This window comes from Hemitrygon akajei, chromosome 11, assembly GCF_048418815.1.
Source record: "Hemitrygon akajei chromosome 11, sHemAka1.3, whole genome shotgun sequence".
NCBI lineage: Eukaryota > Metazoa > Chordata > Chondrichthyes > Myliobatiformes > Dasyatidae > Hemitrygon > Hemitrygon akajei.
Window position 1 is genome coordinate 109,841,243 of NC_133134.1, and position 17,759 is coordinate 109,859,001.

The window sequence follows — 17,759 nt, forward strand, 5'->3', positions numbered from 1 at the left end:
CTTCTTTCTACCGACTCTGATGTGACTGTGATGGTTTGCTGTAGGTTCTGACCATGGATCGTTAGCTCCTTCAGCAACTTGCTGGTGGGTGTGAATAAAAATGTTATATTTATTATTGTCCAATCTAGTGGAATATTCCCATTTGTTGGGAATCAACTATCTCACTTACCACCTCTTTTAAGAGCTAGGATGAAGTCCCCGAGGTCCTAGAAACCTGTCAGCCTGCAACTCCAACTATTTCTATTCCATCATAAGCAGAAACAGAGATTGCAGGAAGAGAGGTTACGCTAGAGGATGCAGCAGTGTTAAATCACAGCTTGAGCTCTGTGCAGAGCTCTCGTGACAGCTTTAGGGGAAAGATGTGATTACACCAGAAAGGTGTGCAGAGGAGATTGACAAGGATGTTACTGGAAATGAGGAATCTGCAGTTCCAAAGAAAGAAAAGCAACAAACTGCTGTAGATCTGGAATAAAAGCAGAGAAGACTGGAAATGGAGAGCATTTGTGGAGGGATAAACATGCCCGTGGTTTGGTGCAACTCAAGCATAAAAGGTAATCACCACAAAACACTAACCTAGCTCCTTCCCCACCACTAACATACCTCGATATTGAAAAAAACAAACAAAAGCACTTCATAGGCCAGCGGAGAGAGAAAGCGTTAAAGTCTCAGGTCGGGGACTAGAAGTGGAATGTGTAGAAAATCACATTCTAAATTGCTTAAAAGTGGTAGGCGTCTCATTGGCAGAAACAGAGAAAATGAACGATATAGATCGGTGTCAAACAGAGAGGGTGCTGAAGGTTTCTTAATGGCAGCTAATCTGTCTAGGGCAGGTATAAAGCAAGTGAAGCTGGTGAAAAAATCACTGGAAATCTGCACTGTTCCGTAGCATGCAGGACATCTTCAAGGAGTGATGTCTCAAAAAAGCGGCGCCCTTCATTACGAACCCCCACCCCCCAGGTCGTGCCTTGTTCCCATTGCTGCCTTCAGGAAGGTGCTACAGAAGCCTGAAGGCACACATGCAGCAATTCAGGAACAACTTCTTGCCCTCTGCAATCTGTTTCCTGAATGGACATTGAACCCACGAACACCACGTCACTATTTTTTAAATTTACTGTATTCATATTCCTTTTCTATTGTGTATTGCATTGTAGTGCTGCTGAAAAGCCAACAGATTTCACGCCATATGCAGATGATATTCAACCTGATTCTGATAAAAACAGACGATGTACCATGGAAAGATAAAAAGAGCTGAGGCCTCATGTCAATAACCACCCTCATCCCTTCCCCAACACACAGGATCATCAACCCAAATGCAAACTCTGCCCTTCTCCCTCCCTAGCAAGCACAAATTTGTCTTCACACATATACACAATGCAACAGGCTATCTTGCACACAGAGACAGAGAACAACGGGCTGTAACACATACAGAGTACATAAGAAACAGAGTGAGAGACAGAAACACACAGGAAGACTCCATCACTGACCTGATCCTGAGGGTCCATTTTGGTCATCATCCGCTCCTCCAGCAGATTAAACGTCAAAACTTGAAGCACGTAAAGCTGGTGTGCCATTTCTGTTTTTATTGGCCGATTTCCTCGAATGATGTGCTGCAGAAAGGAGACATGGAGGTCCTTTACAGCATTGATCCCTCTTACAAAAGATTGCACATGCAGCAGACTTCTTGCAGGAACTTCCCTGGGTTCCAACATAGAAGCAGCTTCCAACAATATGGAACAAATAACACACTGAGGGGCTGTTCTAGCCAGAACTGAAACAAAACCTGACCAATGGCTCTTAGATCTGTTGCAAATAATTGCCAACTCAAGCAAGTCCAATTAGTGTTTAAAACATACACTCAGTGGCCACTTTCTTAGGTCAGGAGGTGGTTATTAAAGTGACCACAAAACATATTTCTGTACATTTGTGGTCTTCTGCAGCTGTAGCCCATCCGCATCAAGATTCAATGTGTTCCTCATTCAGAGATGCTCTTCTGCACATCACTGTTCTAATGTGTGGTTAGATGAGTTACTGTCGCCTTCCTGACAGCTTGAACCAGTCTATCCAACCTCCTCCGACCTCTCTCATTAACGAGGCACTTTCGCCCACGTAACTACCTCTAGACCTCTAGAATTGTGCGAAAAACAAAAATCATCCCGTGATCTAGAATCCAGAGACTGTTGTGCTTGAAAATCCCAGGATGTCAGCAGTTTCCAAGATACTCAAACCACCCCGTCTGAGTCCCATGGTCAAAGTCACGTAGATCATATCAGAATAGGGAAGAAATGTTTGGTCTGAGCAACAACCGAACCTCTTGACCACGTCTGCATGCTTCTATGCATTGAGCTTCAGTCGGATGATTAGATATGTGCATTAACAAGCAGGCATACAGGTGTACCTTAAGTGACCACTGAGTGCAGGACTGTTATATTTTGAGCAGAACTACTTATTTACTATTGCATTGACCAGACTGCTTTCATGGTTTCTCCAATACCGGTGGTGCCTCTGAAGGTGATATCTGTTGCTCAGCCCCCCTAGTTGCAGAGGTTTGATACAAGAGGACCATCTCAGAGGAAAATTAACCAAGCATTTGTTGTGGGATTGGAGCGAAAGAGGACCAAATGGGTTAAAGATGGTGTGGTTCACTCTTCTGAGAACGTCAGTGAGTTAATCCAATGAACAACCCTTCTGGTCATTTTCACAGTGCATTTCTTTTAAATTTAGAATGAAAATCAGATCTTCAGACTTCAGTCCTTGCTCCAACATGGATGTGTTACAATTACTCTAATGGCAGACATTTTCACCAAACTGATGTGGTGAGGTTCCTGTCTTGAAAATGAAATTGGTTTTACCTATGTTAGAAGTTTCAGAAATAAATTCACTTCTTGTAAGTCACCGTACTTACATTTAATATTATGGATCGTAGCTGCTTCTGTGCCAGGACGTTAGACATTTCCTGTGGAAACATAGCAGGAGTCAGTCACAGGTTTGATTTGGATACCAAAACTCAACGTAGGCATTACAATCTTTCTCGTGTCTTAACATAGACATGTGCTCCACCTACAGGACACTGATATATTTCAATGGCCCATCCCACAATGCTTCACAGGGTTAAATGTAAATTCAAAGTGGGGTAAGAAATAAAAGAACAGGTGTGCCATTCAGGCCTTCTGCCTTTTCTACCATTTAAATGGATCTTTATGTTAATGTTCATTTCTTCTTTTTTTGGAACTTTCCTCCTTTGTGAAAGCATCATTAATACCAATTCTAAACCCATACTGAAATGATTTTGAGAACACCTTCAACAGATAGGCAGTGTACATCTTATACTGCTGTGGTCTATCAGGGGAATTAGTAATGGCAACTAAATGCTAGTTCTGCTGGTGCATAAATCCCATAAATGTGCAAGGAAGTGCTCCTCTACCAAAGAAGGGCTGTTTTTCTATTTAATCTATCAACTTAATTACCGGTAGTCAGTTTAAAAAGCTTAATTAGATTATCCACAGTCTCTTCTGAAGAAACCTCACATCTGCATCTTCTCCTGTCAATTTAACCACTGTCTTCATATCCAAGGTATCCTTCCTGAGGTAGTCCAGATTTAAACAGAGTAATTACATGAGATGAAAAAAGCTTTATAAAACTGAAACTCAATTTCAAGTCTTTACACTCCAGTCCCAGTGTCTTCCAGATGAAGATCAAAGTTCCATTCACCACCATTCACTAGTTTTAACTAAAATTTCTTAAAATAGTTCTTCAGATCTCTGTTCCTCCACTCCTTCTAGCTTTTTAACCATTTAGCAACTGTTTCAATATTTTTGGCTTAATTGGCTAAATTTGCAAGTCATAATATATTTGTCATTTCACTTAACCGCTCAGTGTTCTGTTGCAAATTTTTAGCTCCCAGCCACACTGAGCCACTGTTGTAAACATTAGCAAACATCCCTGCACTTTTTCATTGAAGTAAGTTATTCACAAATGTAATGAAATGCCAATACTCAAGTACAGTTTCCCAGGAGACACAGCTGGTTAAATTCTGCTAACTAGTATACGTGCTAACTAGTATGACTCTAGCTCTTAACAATTCCCTATGCATTTCAATAGTTTGCATCTTATATTAAAACTTTATGAACCAATCTCTATTTATTTGGCCTTCTCTATCACTAAGGTTACCTGCTCTAAAATGTTCAACTAGGTCAGCTTTCCAAATCAGTAATATCGAGCTGACCTGTTCACATTTGGCGAAAGACTCATTCAACTCTTTACTGTACGCCCCAAGTAACCTGCAGAAGATGTTCAACTCAACAGTCCTACAGTTAACTGTTTTATGGGTTTTTTTTTGTCTTGAACATTTTCAACTCCCAAACCATTAAGGAGTGAGACAGATGTGAGCTGAATGCAGGAGCTCAGGACTGGGTGGGCACCTGATCAGCATGGACAATAAGGGCTAAAAGAGCTCTAGGAATGGAATAAGGTCTTGGAGCAAGTAAAAATAAAAAGAAAGACGCTAATTTTTTTTTAATATACTGCATTCAAACCACCAAGAACTGATGCTTTCAACTTCACAGCAGGCAAGGTTATTACAAATCCAACAGTTTCTTCACCTGCTATACCTTCTCTACTCCCCATCCAATCTCCTTCACTTCCTATGGGAAAGGTTTCTGGGTCATAATTCAGTAAATTTACAACAGCTCAGGATTTCCCCCCTCTAAAATGAAGGGTGGGCTGGGGGGGGGGGGGGGAGGGAAGGATGGATTAGTCAGAATTGCTACCGATGAGCGCTACACAATGGTTGTGGTAGGCACAAAGGCAATCAATCAGGACTTTCCGGAGGTTGGCACTTTCCACAGGCCAATAATCTTCCTAGGAAGATGTAGGGCAAGGCCCATCAGAAGCTCCTGGTGCCCAGCAAGAGCCACTGATGTTGTTAATATAGGAGACTGAGAAAATTGAGTATTGAATTGTTAAAGGCAATTACATCCAGTTAAAGTCATAGATCAGCCCTCATCTCATGGAACAGCTGGAAAGGTTCAAAGTGGCTAAATGCTGTTGGGGATTTGAAGTAAAGAGCCAACCTTGGTGGTGTGTTAATGTAACTGACCAGAGATTCACTGACTCAGCTCCATTGGAAGAGATACAAGAAGCCTTTAGTCGGATGAGAACAAACTGGCCCCAAAGAGGAACCTTTAAAGTAGGATGTGGGGGTAGGAGACCACAGTGATCACCAACTATCCACACTAGTTACTTTCCCTTATTCTGATAGTCACAAAGCTTCCCATTACCGCCTGGTGCGGTATTGACACACAGGAATCACTACTTACTGACAAAGGTAGATCGAGATCAGAGTCCTCCCCTTCTGAGGAGGGAAGGACAGACTGATGTTGACAGCAGGGTAACATTGTTATGTCAACGGACCGCATCCACACAGCGTGAGTTTCAGCAGCAACAAGAAGAGACGAACAGTTAGTACGAGAGACAGGAAAGAGAATGAGAGAGATGTGGAAGAGGATCACAGGCCTTTTTTTTAAAGAAAAGGAGAGTCCAGGGTTGCGAGGAAAGTTATTAAAACTGGGACACCACAGTTCACCAGAGGACCTGTGCTTAATAAAATACTATCATAGAGTCACAATGGCAAAGTGTAAACCCACGGTATTATTTTCATCTGTATTTATTTTCCACAACCAACATCAAGAAAGAATGTCAAGTACAGAAGGATCAACTAAGCTAAGATGAGAAGACTTTCGCTACATGGAGTAACTGGGGCAAAAACAGCTGGGGAATGAGAGGATGGGGTAGGTGTTCAGGATAATGATGGTCTCAGTATGGAAACCATTTCCATTGTCCACCGATTTGAAGCTAAAGGGATAAATTTCTTTATAGGCTGCATTCCCTGAACTGTGGCTTTAATCATCCCTACTTCCTTTACACTTTCACTAGTGGCTTCATGCGCCCATCCTCCGCCATTCCCTCAAACTCTACCACTTCTTCAGATACTCAAAATGTACGAGTGAGCAAAACTGTTTGGCCTCCTGTCCCACTGCAAGAGGTACAGCCATTTTGGATGGTTAAGCTCATGTAAAGCACTTTGAGATCAAAGGGCTGTACATGTGTGAGCAGCTACTGTTGTCGAGAGGAAACTTTGGAAAACAGAGCGGCAATGAATGGAGAGTGGTTTCAGTTGGTAGTGAGCAGCAGGGGAGACACTGTTAGTAACAAAGCACACAGCAGGATGTTTAAAGGTAGCTGACAATACAGGATAAGCAAGGACCACCGTGAAGGGATTACAGACAGAAGAGTTAGACACCCACAGACCAACCGGAGAAACAAACTGTGACCAACCTGCCTTCGGTCCTCTGGTGCTTTCAGGAACAAAGCATTGATCAGTGCAATTGCATACGTCTGGATCTCCTGGTTTGATCTGCAGAGAAAATGGCAGGCACAGAATTACTGGCTATTCCAGAGTGAAATGTGTGGCTTCAAGCTGTACTTTTTCCTCCGCAGAGGGAACATCAAAAACAATTCAAACTCACTGATCTGACCATGGGCATTAAGCATTCAGCCACCTCTCCTTTGAAGTGTGGAGCATTTATAGATAGTGTCTACAACAGTTCATGAAGTTCAGTAGAGCATTGGCTTACACTTGAGCCCATGGTCTTCTGAATCCAAGCAAGACTGGTTTCATCTGAGCCATTCCAAATACTGAGTGTCAGAACCCCTGTTGGGAAACTATTCAACGACAACGAATCAAATCTATGGATCATCCGGGATCTCCAGCAGGGAACAGAGAGAATGAAGTGAACAGATTACATACAGTGCCTTGGAAAAGTATTCAACACCTACAACTATTTTCACATTTTACTATCTCATTTTCTACATTTAAGATACACTGCAGTTGGATTTTTTTGAGCTAATCTTCAAAATTTTGTGCATCATGTCAAAACAAAAGAAAAATTCCAAAACCTATCAACAATTTACTAAAAATTAAAAACCAAAATTGTGAGGCTGAAAAAGTCCTCATGCACTTTGTAATTACCACACAAACTTTCCTCGGGTGCAATACTGTATATTACCTTATCAACTCACCCAATTGGTTGATGTAGAAATCTGGATGATCACATGAATAAATTCTCTCTCTCTTTGTAAGGCCCAACTGTATGGTAGATGCTCAACAGACCAAACCAAAATGAAACCAAAAGAGCATTCAAGCCAAGCCAGACGAATGATAATAAGAGAAGCACAAATCTGGGGAAGAGTATAAGACCACCTCAAAGGCGCTGAATATACCTTGGAGCTCAGTGCAGTAAATCGTGAAAAACTGGAAAAAAATATGAAAACACAGCTACACTGCAGAGGTCAAGCCACCCCTCTAAATTTAGTTGTCGGAGAAGATTGGCACTTCTAAGAGAGGCTACTGTGACATCAACAGCCACTGAGTGAGCTGCAGAAGTCAGTGGCTGCAACTGGAGATGAAGCTCATGGCTCCACAATCACCAAAGCCTTGCACGAGGAAGAAGCCCTGGCTTTAAAAAAAAAAGCACATCCTTTCCCTTAAAAGTTGGCTTTGCGGCTAAGTTTGCGGATGATGAAGATTGGTGGAGCGGCAGGTAGTGTGGAAGAAGCAAGGAATCTGCAGAAAGACAGATTAGGAGAATGGGCAAAGAAATGGCAGATGGAATACTGTGTTGGGAAGTGTCGGGTCATGCCTTGGTAGAAGGAATAAAGGCATAAACTATTTTCTAAATAGGGAGAAAATTCAAAAATCCCAGGTGCAAAGGGGTTGGGAGTTCTCATGCAGGATCTAAGTTCTCTAACGGTTAACCTGGATGTTGAACTGGTGGTGAGGAAGGCGCATTCATTTCGAGAGGTCTAGAAATGAGAGGACCAGCCTAAGCCGGCTTAAGATGGCACTGGTGAAGTCCAGCGACTACTTATTTGTGGCAAACAAAGCAAAAAATACAACTACATACTTGTGTATCAATAAGGCTTCTTTCTGGTAAACTTTATGGTAAAAGATCACCACCATGAAGAGGCAAAGCAAAGGCGAGGCTGAGTTGAGGGGAGGTCAAGGGAGATTCAGGATGAGCAGAGGCAAGGCAAAGGCAGGATCAGTGGAGGTGTGGTGGCATTGAGGCCCATCCGCCTAAAGTGAGGTTTGATTGATCCAAGCACCAGGCCGATTTGGAGTTGCCAGGTATAGGTCGAAACGTGCCGGTGGTGTTCGTGTCCCAGAGCCTATCGAAGCAACAGGGACCAGGTCGTAGAGCAAGGAACGACCCAGTGTACGGATGAGCTAAACGCTGGGCCACATGCACTGAAAAGGTGGGGCATCAGGACCAGAGGGGAGAGTGGGGCAGGGTCTGCTTTCTGCTTCGTGATGTTTACTTGGCTGTGCACTAAACTGAGGCCGAGGCTGTGGCCTGCTCGGGACTGTGGACTTGCTTTCGTTCTGAATGCTACTTGCTCACTTTTATTGCTTGAACGATCTGATATTTTTATTTATTTCTGCACATTAGGTCTTTTTTATGGGTTATTTTGGGTTGCTTTGTTTTGAGGCTGCCTGTAAGGAGACAAATCCAAAGGTTGTTTGATCCATACATACTTTGATCATAAATGTACTTTGAACTTCGAATACAAAAGCAAGAATATAAAAGCAAGGATGCTTTATAAGGCATTGGTGAGGCTTCACTTAGAGTATTGTGAGCTGTTTTGGGCCACTTAACTCAGAAGGAAAGCACTGATATTGGAGAGGGTTCAAAGGAGGTTCTGAAAATGATTCAGAGAAAGAACGGCTTATCATACAAGGAGCATTTGAAGGCTCTGAGCCTATACTCGCTGGAATTTAGAAGAATGGGGGGGGGATCTCATTGAAACCTATCAAATATTGAGAATCCTAGATAGAGTGGATGTGGAGAGGATGTTTCCTATAATGGGTGAGTCTAGGAGCAGAGGGCACAATCTCACAATAGAAGGATGCCCATTTAGAATGGAGATGAAGAGGAATTTCTTTCACCAGAAGGTAGTGCATCTGTGGTCTCTGGGCATGGAGACCAAGTCATTGGGTGCATTCAAGATGAAGGTTCATAGATTTTTGATAGGTCAGGGCATGAAAGGCTATGGGAGAAAGGCAGGAGAATGGGGTTGAGAGGGAAATGGACCAGCCATGATCAAATGGCGGAGCAGACTCTATGGGCCAAATGGCCCAATTCTGCTCTGTTGTCCTATGATCTCATGGTAAAGACCTTGCAAAGTGTCACTTAGAAGATACTGTAAAGATGTGGAGAGATGATTTAAGATGCAAAGGTGACATTTTGGCCTCGACACTAAGTAGTATGTGTGACATAAATCCAATACTGTGCATCAGCAAGGTATCACTAACCCTGGTAGCATTATGCCATGGGGATTTTGTTTTCCAGCAGCAGGGACTGGAAATCTGATCAAGATTGATGGAAAAATGAGTGCTACTAAATAACCAAGAGATCCTGGATAAAAACCTGCTAGCCTCTGCCAGAAAACTTAAACTGGGAAGGAAATCCATCAATGAGCAGGACAACGGCCCAAAATACACTGGCAGAGCACCCGGAGTGGCTTCAAATGAAGAAAGTTGATGTCCTCGCATGGCCTGGTCAGGGTCCTGACCTTAACTTGATCAAACGTCTTTAACGAAGATCTCAAGATTGCTGTCCACCACTGACCTGGCACAGCTTGAGCAATTTTGCAAGGAGGAACAGGCAAATCTTGCTCCATCACATTGTGAAAAGCCAGGAGAGACTAACCCGAAAAAATATATTCGCTGTAATTGTTGTGAGAGGTGGTTCAACTAAGTATTGAGCAAAAGGGGATAAATACTTTTGAACTGCTGACATTTCAGTTTTTGTATTTTTTGTTTTTCATGCTTTACAATTTTAGTTTTTGTTTGAGCTCTACTGTAAAAAAAAATGAGCATGTGATTCACAAATAAAAATTCTATGTTAAATTGATCAAAATTCCTGGCTGTAATACTCGTTTATGTGAACAAAAGGTTGGGGACTGAATACTTTCACAAGGCACGCTATGAGGCTGATTCCATGGACTTTCAGGTCACACTTTCAAATCAAAAAGTTCACATTCCTCCATGGCGTTCCTTCACCTATCGCTGACCTCTTCTGGCTCTATCTTGTGATATCTCTATATTTTTCTAATTCTAGCCTCTCGCACATCCCAATTTGCTTTACCCAACAGTTCCAGTTAAGCCTTGAATCCAGGATCTGGGCTTTCCTCTCAACCTCTCACACATACTCTAAGAAGCTCCTTAAAATCTGTCCTAATACTGTAGCTCAGTATCAAATTTCATACCATTATGGTCCTGTAATAATGACCCCATGGGACATTTCAGCTCACTGAGAATCAACGAATGGACAAACTTTCAGTTTTATATTCCTTCAGTCAAATCAACAGAATTTCAACCTCTGTGGTGGCATCCGTCGGTCTCAAGAGACCATGGGTCTGCACCTGGAGTTTCCAGGGCGCAGGCCTGGGCAGGGTTGTATGGGAGACCGGCAGTTGCCCAAGCTGCAAGCCTTCCCCTCTCCAAGCCACCGATGTTGTCCAAGGGAAGGGCACTAGGACACAAGCAGCTTGGCACTGGTGTCGTCGCAGAGCAATGTGTTGTTAAGTGTCTTGCTCAAGGACACAACACACTGCCTCAGCTGAGGCTCGAACCAGTGACCAACCTCTGTAGGTAAAGTCAAAGCAGATCTGGCTGCTGGGATAGATTACAAAGGATGGGAAAGTGTATTCCCAAGTGTAATAACTTAATAGTTCCATATTTACAAGACACTATTAATCATCAATACAGGTCGAGTACACTTATCTGAAATTCCAAAATTTTAAAATTTTTGAAATCCAAATTTTTTTTTGAGCACTGAGATGACGTGACAAATGGAAAATTCTACAAGGAGCTGGAAAGGTTTCCTGGCAGTACAGAGGCCAGTGCGCACCATGGACAATTCTAAGTGACCTCACTTATATAACGAATAGGTGACTGAAAAATAGAAAAACGTTGCATAAAGCAAAAAAATGAAGATTTCTTTCATGCATCGTCAGCATCGGAATGAACATATGCCACTCAACAGTATGCTGATCATGAAACAAGCAAAGATCTATCACGACGACCTTAAAACTGAAGGTAATTGAATATTCAGCAGGCTGGTTGCAGAAATTGAAGAAAAGGCACAGCATTACATTTTTAAAGCACCACAAAAATCTACCACCAAAACAAGTCTACAATTCTATTATTTTTATACTTTACACAAAACCTTAAAGATAAAATACAAATACAGTGTGCTGTAACCTTTTAATCAAAACATGGCCTCGTAGGTGGAGACTGGAAGCTTGTACAACAACTGATTCAGGTTTTCTCCCGATGCTGCTGTTCCGCTTTTGTTACCCTGAACTCATTATATTTTCATTATATTAATGGTATATACTCATTTTTACTGTCAAGCACATGAACAAGTGTAAGACAAAGACTGCTTATCAACAGCACATAAATTCAGAGTCAGAAATTAAGGCCATTCCAAGCTATCAATTATATATTCCAAAAATCAGAAAAAATTCAAAATCCAAAACACATCTGGCCCCAGATAAGGGATGCTCAACTTGTATTACCAAATTTGTATCTTAAAGATATTTGGTGGAGTAAAATGAAAACTTGATTAGAAATAGTCCAAACTGCTTGTTGAGATGATCCATTGTAATCAGGAGCAACAATATAAAATATTCCATGACAGTTTGATTAAATGTGCACTGCGGGGAGTGGGAGTACAATTAATACTGTAGCAACTGAGCTTTCCACTCAGAGAATCAAGGGAATGGTTTTCACTTCGGGAGCCTGCAACCTACAGAATCCAGCTCAAAAGAAGATTTACGAACGAACGGGAAGTTAGATTTTGGTCTGGTTTCACAAACTCAATGTTGGCACATGCCACTGAGTAAATCACTTTCAGATGTGGCATGGCAAGGATGGACAACCATTATGTAACTCCCGCGGCAGCACCGGCCTCACCGCGTGCCACTTGTTGCCACACTCTTTGAGAAAATCAAATTACACTAGGTGCTCGTAGGCCATCAGAAGGTCCCAGGTATCGGAAGGAGGCAGCGAATAGAAACCACACACTTCTCGAGATAAGTTTTGTTTACAAGAAAAAAGCAATATGTACAAAATATTTCCATGAGCAAGAACAATTCAAAATTCCAACATTCTGCATTCTGTTTAGGTTCCAAATCTTAGATATCAAACCAAAACAAATTTTTTTTAAATTAGAATCAGTGAGATTCCTTTGTTATTCTAATCTCTCTAACTAATTAGATCTATTTAAAAGCTTACAGACTAAACTTGCCTTTTTATTTATCCCTAGTTAGTTAGAAAACCAAATATAATTCCTATTCTTAAGCTTTATAGTTAACTTCAGTTTCAGTTCCAAGTAGTATATCTACAAGTTTAAATTCAAAAATTATATATATAGAGTTTAACTCCTTTCACGACAATTCTCCAGCATCACAACTCTTAAACAAAGTAAATCCCATTCAGTAACTTTTCAAAGTCTCTGCAAAAATAATCAGTTCTTGCAGAAAATCAAATTCAGATTCTTCGAATGAAAATAAACTTATACATCTAACCATATTAAATGCTCTGCATCATTACACATTTCGTTCCCGCACTGTTTCTTCATCTTGGGTGGCTCAACATCTTGTTTGTTGGTTCATTGGAACGAGATAGTTCATCATCTATGGCAAGTCAATTCACAAACTTGTACAAAAATACTTGACCAAATCCCTTGGTATGATTTTACAGAACTAATTCCCAACTACACGGTAGGGATCTAGGACACTCGTCTCTGCCGATATTGTCGCCTTAAAGCTATAACATGTTACAGCTGTACAGTCAGCCCTCCTTATCCGTGAGGGATTGGTTCCAGGACCCCCCCGTGGATACCAAAATTTGCGGATGCTCAAGTCCCTTATTTAACATGTATCAGTGTGGTGGTCTTTAGGACCCAGCGGAACCCCGGACTTTATTTAACCTGTCTCCGTGTGGTGGACATTAGGACCTGGTGGTGCAGCTCTGAATCCGCAGTGTTTCTGTTCATGAAAATAATCACGATCGCGATTGAAAATAAGGTGGAAATAATAAAGCGATCGGAAAGAAGTGAAACGCCATCGGTCGTTGGAAAAGCATTAGGCTGCAGTTGGTCAACGATCGGAACATTTTTAATGGAGAATGTGAAAGGCCCTGCCCCGATGAAAGCTACAATTATTACTAAGCAACGCAGTGGTTAAATTATTGAAATACGTATGTTTCTTAAGTGTTTTAAATGCATAGAAAGGTAAAATATGTACTATATACTAAGAAAAACGTTTGACTAACTGACGCTAAATAATACCGGATGTACCTGTTCCGACTTCAAATCTGACTTAAAGACGGACTCAGGAACGGAACTCATTCATAACCCGGGGTCTGCCTGTACTTTTAAGTCATTTCTAGATTACTTATAATACCTAATACAATGTAAATGCTGTGTAAATAGTTGTTATACAGCATTGTTTAGGGAATAATGACAAGAAAAAATAGTCTGTACATGCTCAAACAGCGAGTGCTGGAGAGAGAACTTCCGGGTTTTCCCGATCCGCGGTTGGTTGAATCCACGCATACGGAATCCGTGGATAAGGAGGGCCGACTGTAGCTTCGATAAGTCTTTTATCGCTATTGTCAGGGTTTTACCCTGACGTTTTCCAGTTAGTAGGGAAAGATGCTCACTACTAATTCCACTCTTACAGTTCACGTCTTCAGCTTCTAATCATTGCTGCATTTCTCTCCTCGTCCACGCCTGCATCAGCCAAGCCTTATTCTCGCGTATCGTTTTTTTCCCAAATCCTCTTTTTTAAAAAAAAATCAGTAAACCTTGTTTTCATCCCTCCGCAGGTGGAGCTTTCTAACATTACATCTTTGGGTTGAATTAACCTGGGTTACAATTAACACACAGCCTCTCTGGATCAAAGACAAATCCTTGCTTACAACTTGCTATGAATAAAACATTCACAGCCTCACAGCACCTTAATAGATACTATTTATTCATTTTAAGTGTGGTACTGTTGTAAAGACCGTAGTGGTCAATGCTGCCAGAGCACAGCTATGGAAACAACAGGGAGATAAATGACCAGATCTACTCTAGTGATGTTAGTTGAAGGATTTTTGACCAGGTTATTGGGAAACCTTTCTTTTGTTTACTGGAATAATATTATGTAATCTTCTACATTCACCTCAGAAGAACAGCAAGACCTCTGCTTAATAACTTGTACAGAACAGCATTCCCTCAGCACTCCCACAAATTTGGAAACATTTCCAAAAGTTTGCATGATTACCTAAAGCTTAGTAACGTATCAAGAAGGAAACTGCATGGATGTAAAGGAGCAAGTCTGGCCCAATAACCTTCCCAACTGCTCTTATAACATAGTAGCTGAACTCCCAATCATACATTTTACCTGGATCTTAAAGCCCCTTTTGACAAGGGCTTCATATGAAGCACACCAAGGAAAACTTAGAAAGCAAAACAAATCCAGGCCAGCAGAAGAGTTGCTTTAAAAATAGGAATTATGAATAAGATGCAATAATTGACTGCAGGATCTATAGTTTAAAAATAGGAATTCTGGTTAAGATGCAATATCAGACTGGAGGATCTACTGTGAAGCTTCCAATAAAACACAAGAAGAATAGATAAGAAATACAACTACAAATCTGCAAAATTCACTGTAAAACTAAAATAATGAGAACCACAGGATGTAGTAAAAGGTTTAAAGAATAATTTAGATCACTCATGATCTTAGTAGAGGAGACCATATAACCATATAACAATCACAGCACGGAAACAGGCCATTCTGGCCCTCCTAGTCCGTGCCAAACTCTTAATCTCACCTAGTCCCACCTACCCGCACTCAGCCCATAACCCTCCACTCCTTTCCTGTCCATATACCTATCCAATTTTACCTTAAATGACACAACTGAACTGGCCTCTACTACTTCTACAGGAAGCTCATTCCACACAGCTATCACTCTCTGAGTAAAGAAATACCCCCTCGTGTTTCCCTTAAACTTTTGCCCCCTAACTCTCAAATCATGTCCTCTCGTTTGAACCTCCCCTACTCTCAATGGAAACAGCCTATTCACGTCAACTCTATCTATCCCTCTCAAAATTTTAAATACCTTGATCAAATCCCCACTCAACCTTCTACACTCCAATGAATAGAGACCTAACTTGTTCAACCTTTCTCTGTAACTTAAGTGCTGAAACCCAGGTAACATTCTAGTAAATCGTCTCTGCACTCTCTCCAATTTATTGATATCTTTCCTATAATTCGGTGACCAGAACTGCACACAATATTCCAAATTTGGCCTTACCAATGCCTTGTACAATTTTAACATTACATCCCAACTTCTGTACTCAATGCTCTGATTTATAAAGGCCAGCATTCCAAAAGCCTTCTTCACCACCCTATCTACATGAGACTCCACCTTCAGGGAACTATGCACTGTTATTCCTAGATCTCTCTGTTCCACTGCATTCCTCAATGCCCTACCATTTACCCTGTATGTTCTATTTGGATTATTCCTGCCAAAATGTAGAACCTCACACTTCTCAGCATTAAACTCCATCTGCCAACGTTCAGCCCATTCTTCTAACCGGCATAAATCTCCCTGCAAGCTTTGAAAACCCACCTCATTATCCACAACACCTCCTACCTTAGTATCATCAGCATACTTACTAATCCAATTTACCACCCCATCATCCAGATCATTTATGTATATTACAAACAACATTGGGCCCAAACCAGATCCCTGAGGCACCCCGCTAGTCACCGGCCTCCATCCCGATAAACAATTATCCACCACTACTCTCTGGCATCTCCCATCTAGCCACTGTTGAATCCATTTTATTACTCCAGCATTAATACCTAACGACTGAACCTTCTTAACTAACCTTCCATGTGGAACTTTGTCAAAGGCCTTGCTGAAGTCCATATAGACTACATCCACTGCCTTACCCTCGTCAACATTCCTCGTAACTACTTCAAAAAATTCAATAAGGTTTGTCAAACATGACCTTCCACGCACAAATCCATGCTGGCTACTCCTAATCAGATCCTGTCTATCCAGATAATTATAAATACTATCTCTAAGAATACTTTCCATTAATTTACCCACCACTGATGTCAAACTGACAGGTCTATAATTGCCAGGCTTACTTCTAGAACCCTTTTTAAACAATGGAACCACATGAGCAATACGCCAATCCTCCGGCACAATCCCCGTTTCTAATGACATCTGAAAGATCTCCGTCAGAGCTCCTGCTATCTCTACACAAACTTCCCTCAAGGTCCTGGGGAATATCCTGTCAGGACCCGGAGATTTATCCACTTTTAAATTTCTTAAAAGCGCCAGTACTTCCACCTCTTTAATTGTCATAGGTTCCATAACTTCCTTACTTGTTTCCCACACCTTACACCATTCAATATCCTTCTCCTTAGTGAATACCGAAGAGAAGAAATCGTTCAAAATCTCTCCCATCTCCCTCGGCTCCACACATAGCTGACCACCCTGATTCTCTAAGGGACCAATTTTATCCCTCACTATCCTCTTGCTTTTAATATAACTGTAGAAGCCTTTCGGATTTACTTCCACCTTATTTGCCAAACCAAACTCATAACTTCTTTCAGCTTTTTTAATCTCTTTCTTAAGATTCCTTTTACATTCTTTATATTCCTCGAGCAATTCCTTTACTCCATGCTGCCTATATCTATTGTAGACATCCCTCTTTTTTCGAACCAAGTTTCTAATATCCCTTGAAAACCATGGCGCTTTCAAACCTTTAACCTTTCCTTTCAACCGAACAGGAACATAAAGATTCTGTACCCTCATAATTTCACCCTTAAATGACCTCCATTTCTCTATTACATCCTTCCCATAAAACAACTTGACCCAATCCACTCTCTCTAAATCCCTGCGCATCTCCTCAAAGTTAGCCTTTCTCCAATCAAAAATCTCAACTCTAGGTCCAGTCCTGTCCTTCTCCATAATTATATTGAAGCTAATGCTATTGTGATCACTGGACCCGAAGTGCTCCCCAACACATACATCTGTCAGCTGACCTATCGCATTCCCTAACAGGAGATCCAACACTGCCCCATCTCTAGTTGGTACTTCTATGTATTGTTGCAAAAAACTATCCTGCACACATTTCACAAACTCTAAACCATCCAGCCCTTTTACAGAATGAGCTTCCCAATCTATGTGTGGAAAATTAAAATCTCCCACAATCACCACCTTGTGTTTACTACAAATATCTGCTATCTCCTTACACATTTGCTCTTCCAACTCACGCTCCCCATTAGGTGGCCTATAATACACTCCTATCAGTGTTACTACACCTTTCCCATTCCTCAATTCCACCCAAATAGTCTCCCTAGAGGAGCTCTCTAATCTATCCTTCCAAAGCACCGCCATAAGATTTTCTCGGACAAGCAATGCAACACCTCCTCCTCTGGCCCTCCTACTCTATCACACCTGAAGCAACTAAATCCAGGAATATTTAGTTGCCTATCACACCCTTCCTGCAACCATGTTTCACTAATAGCTACAACATCATAATTCCAGGTATCAATCCACGCTTTAAGCTCATCCACCTTTCTTACAATGCTCCTAGCATTAAAATAGATACATTTAAGATACTCTC

The 17,759-nt window shown here is 41.4% G+C and overlaps 1 protein-coding gene across 7 annotated transcripts in view; it reads right to left on the reverse strand.

Moving 5' to 3' along the window:
- Positions 1-17,759, reverse strand: part of LOC140735898 (engulfment and cell motility protein 2) — a 200,809-nt gene that overhangs the window by 41,184 nt on the left and 141,866 nt on the right. For 5 of the 7 annotated variants that reach the window (XM_073061485.1, XM_073061481.1, XM_073061482.1 and 2 more), the window contains 4 exons: positions 6,334-6,412; positions 5,316-5,369; positions 2,903-2,953; positions 1,485-1,607 (listed from right to left, as the gene is read on the reverse strand). In XM_073061485.1, the coding sequence (XP_072917586.1) occupies positions 1,485-1,607; positions 2,903-2,953; positions 5,316-5,369; positions 6,334-6,412 (307 nt within the window). The remainder of the gene's footprint in view (positions 1-1,484; positions 1,608-2,902; positions 2,954-5,315; positions 5,370-6,333; positions 6,413-17,759) is intronic. The other 2 variants (XM_073061487.1, XM_073061486.1) reach the window with 1 other exon arrangement.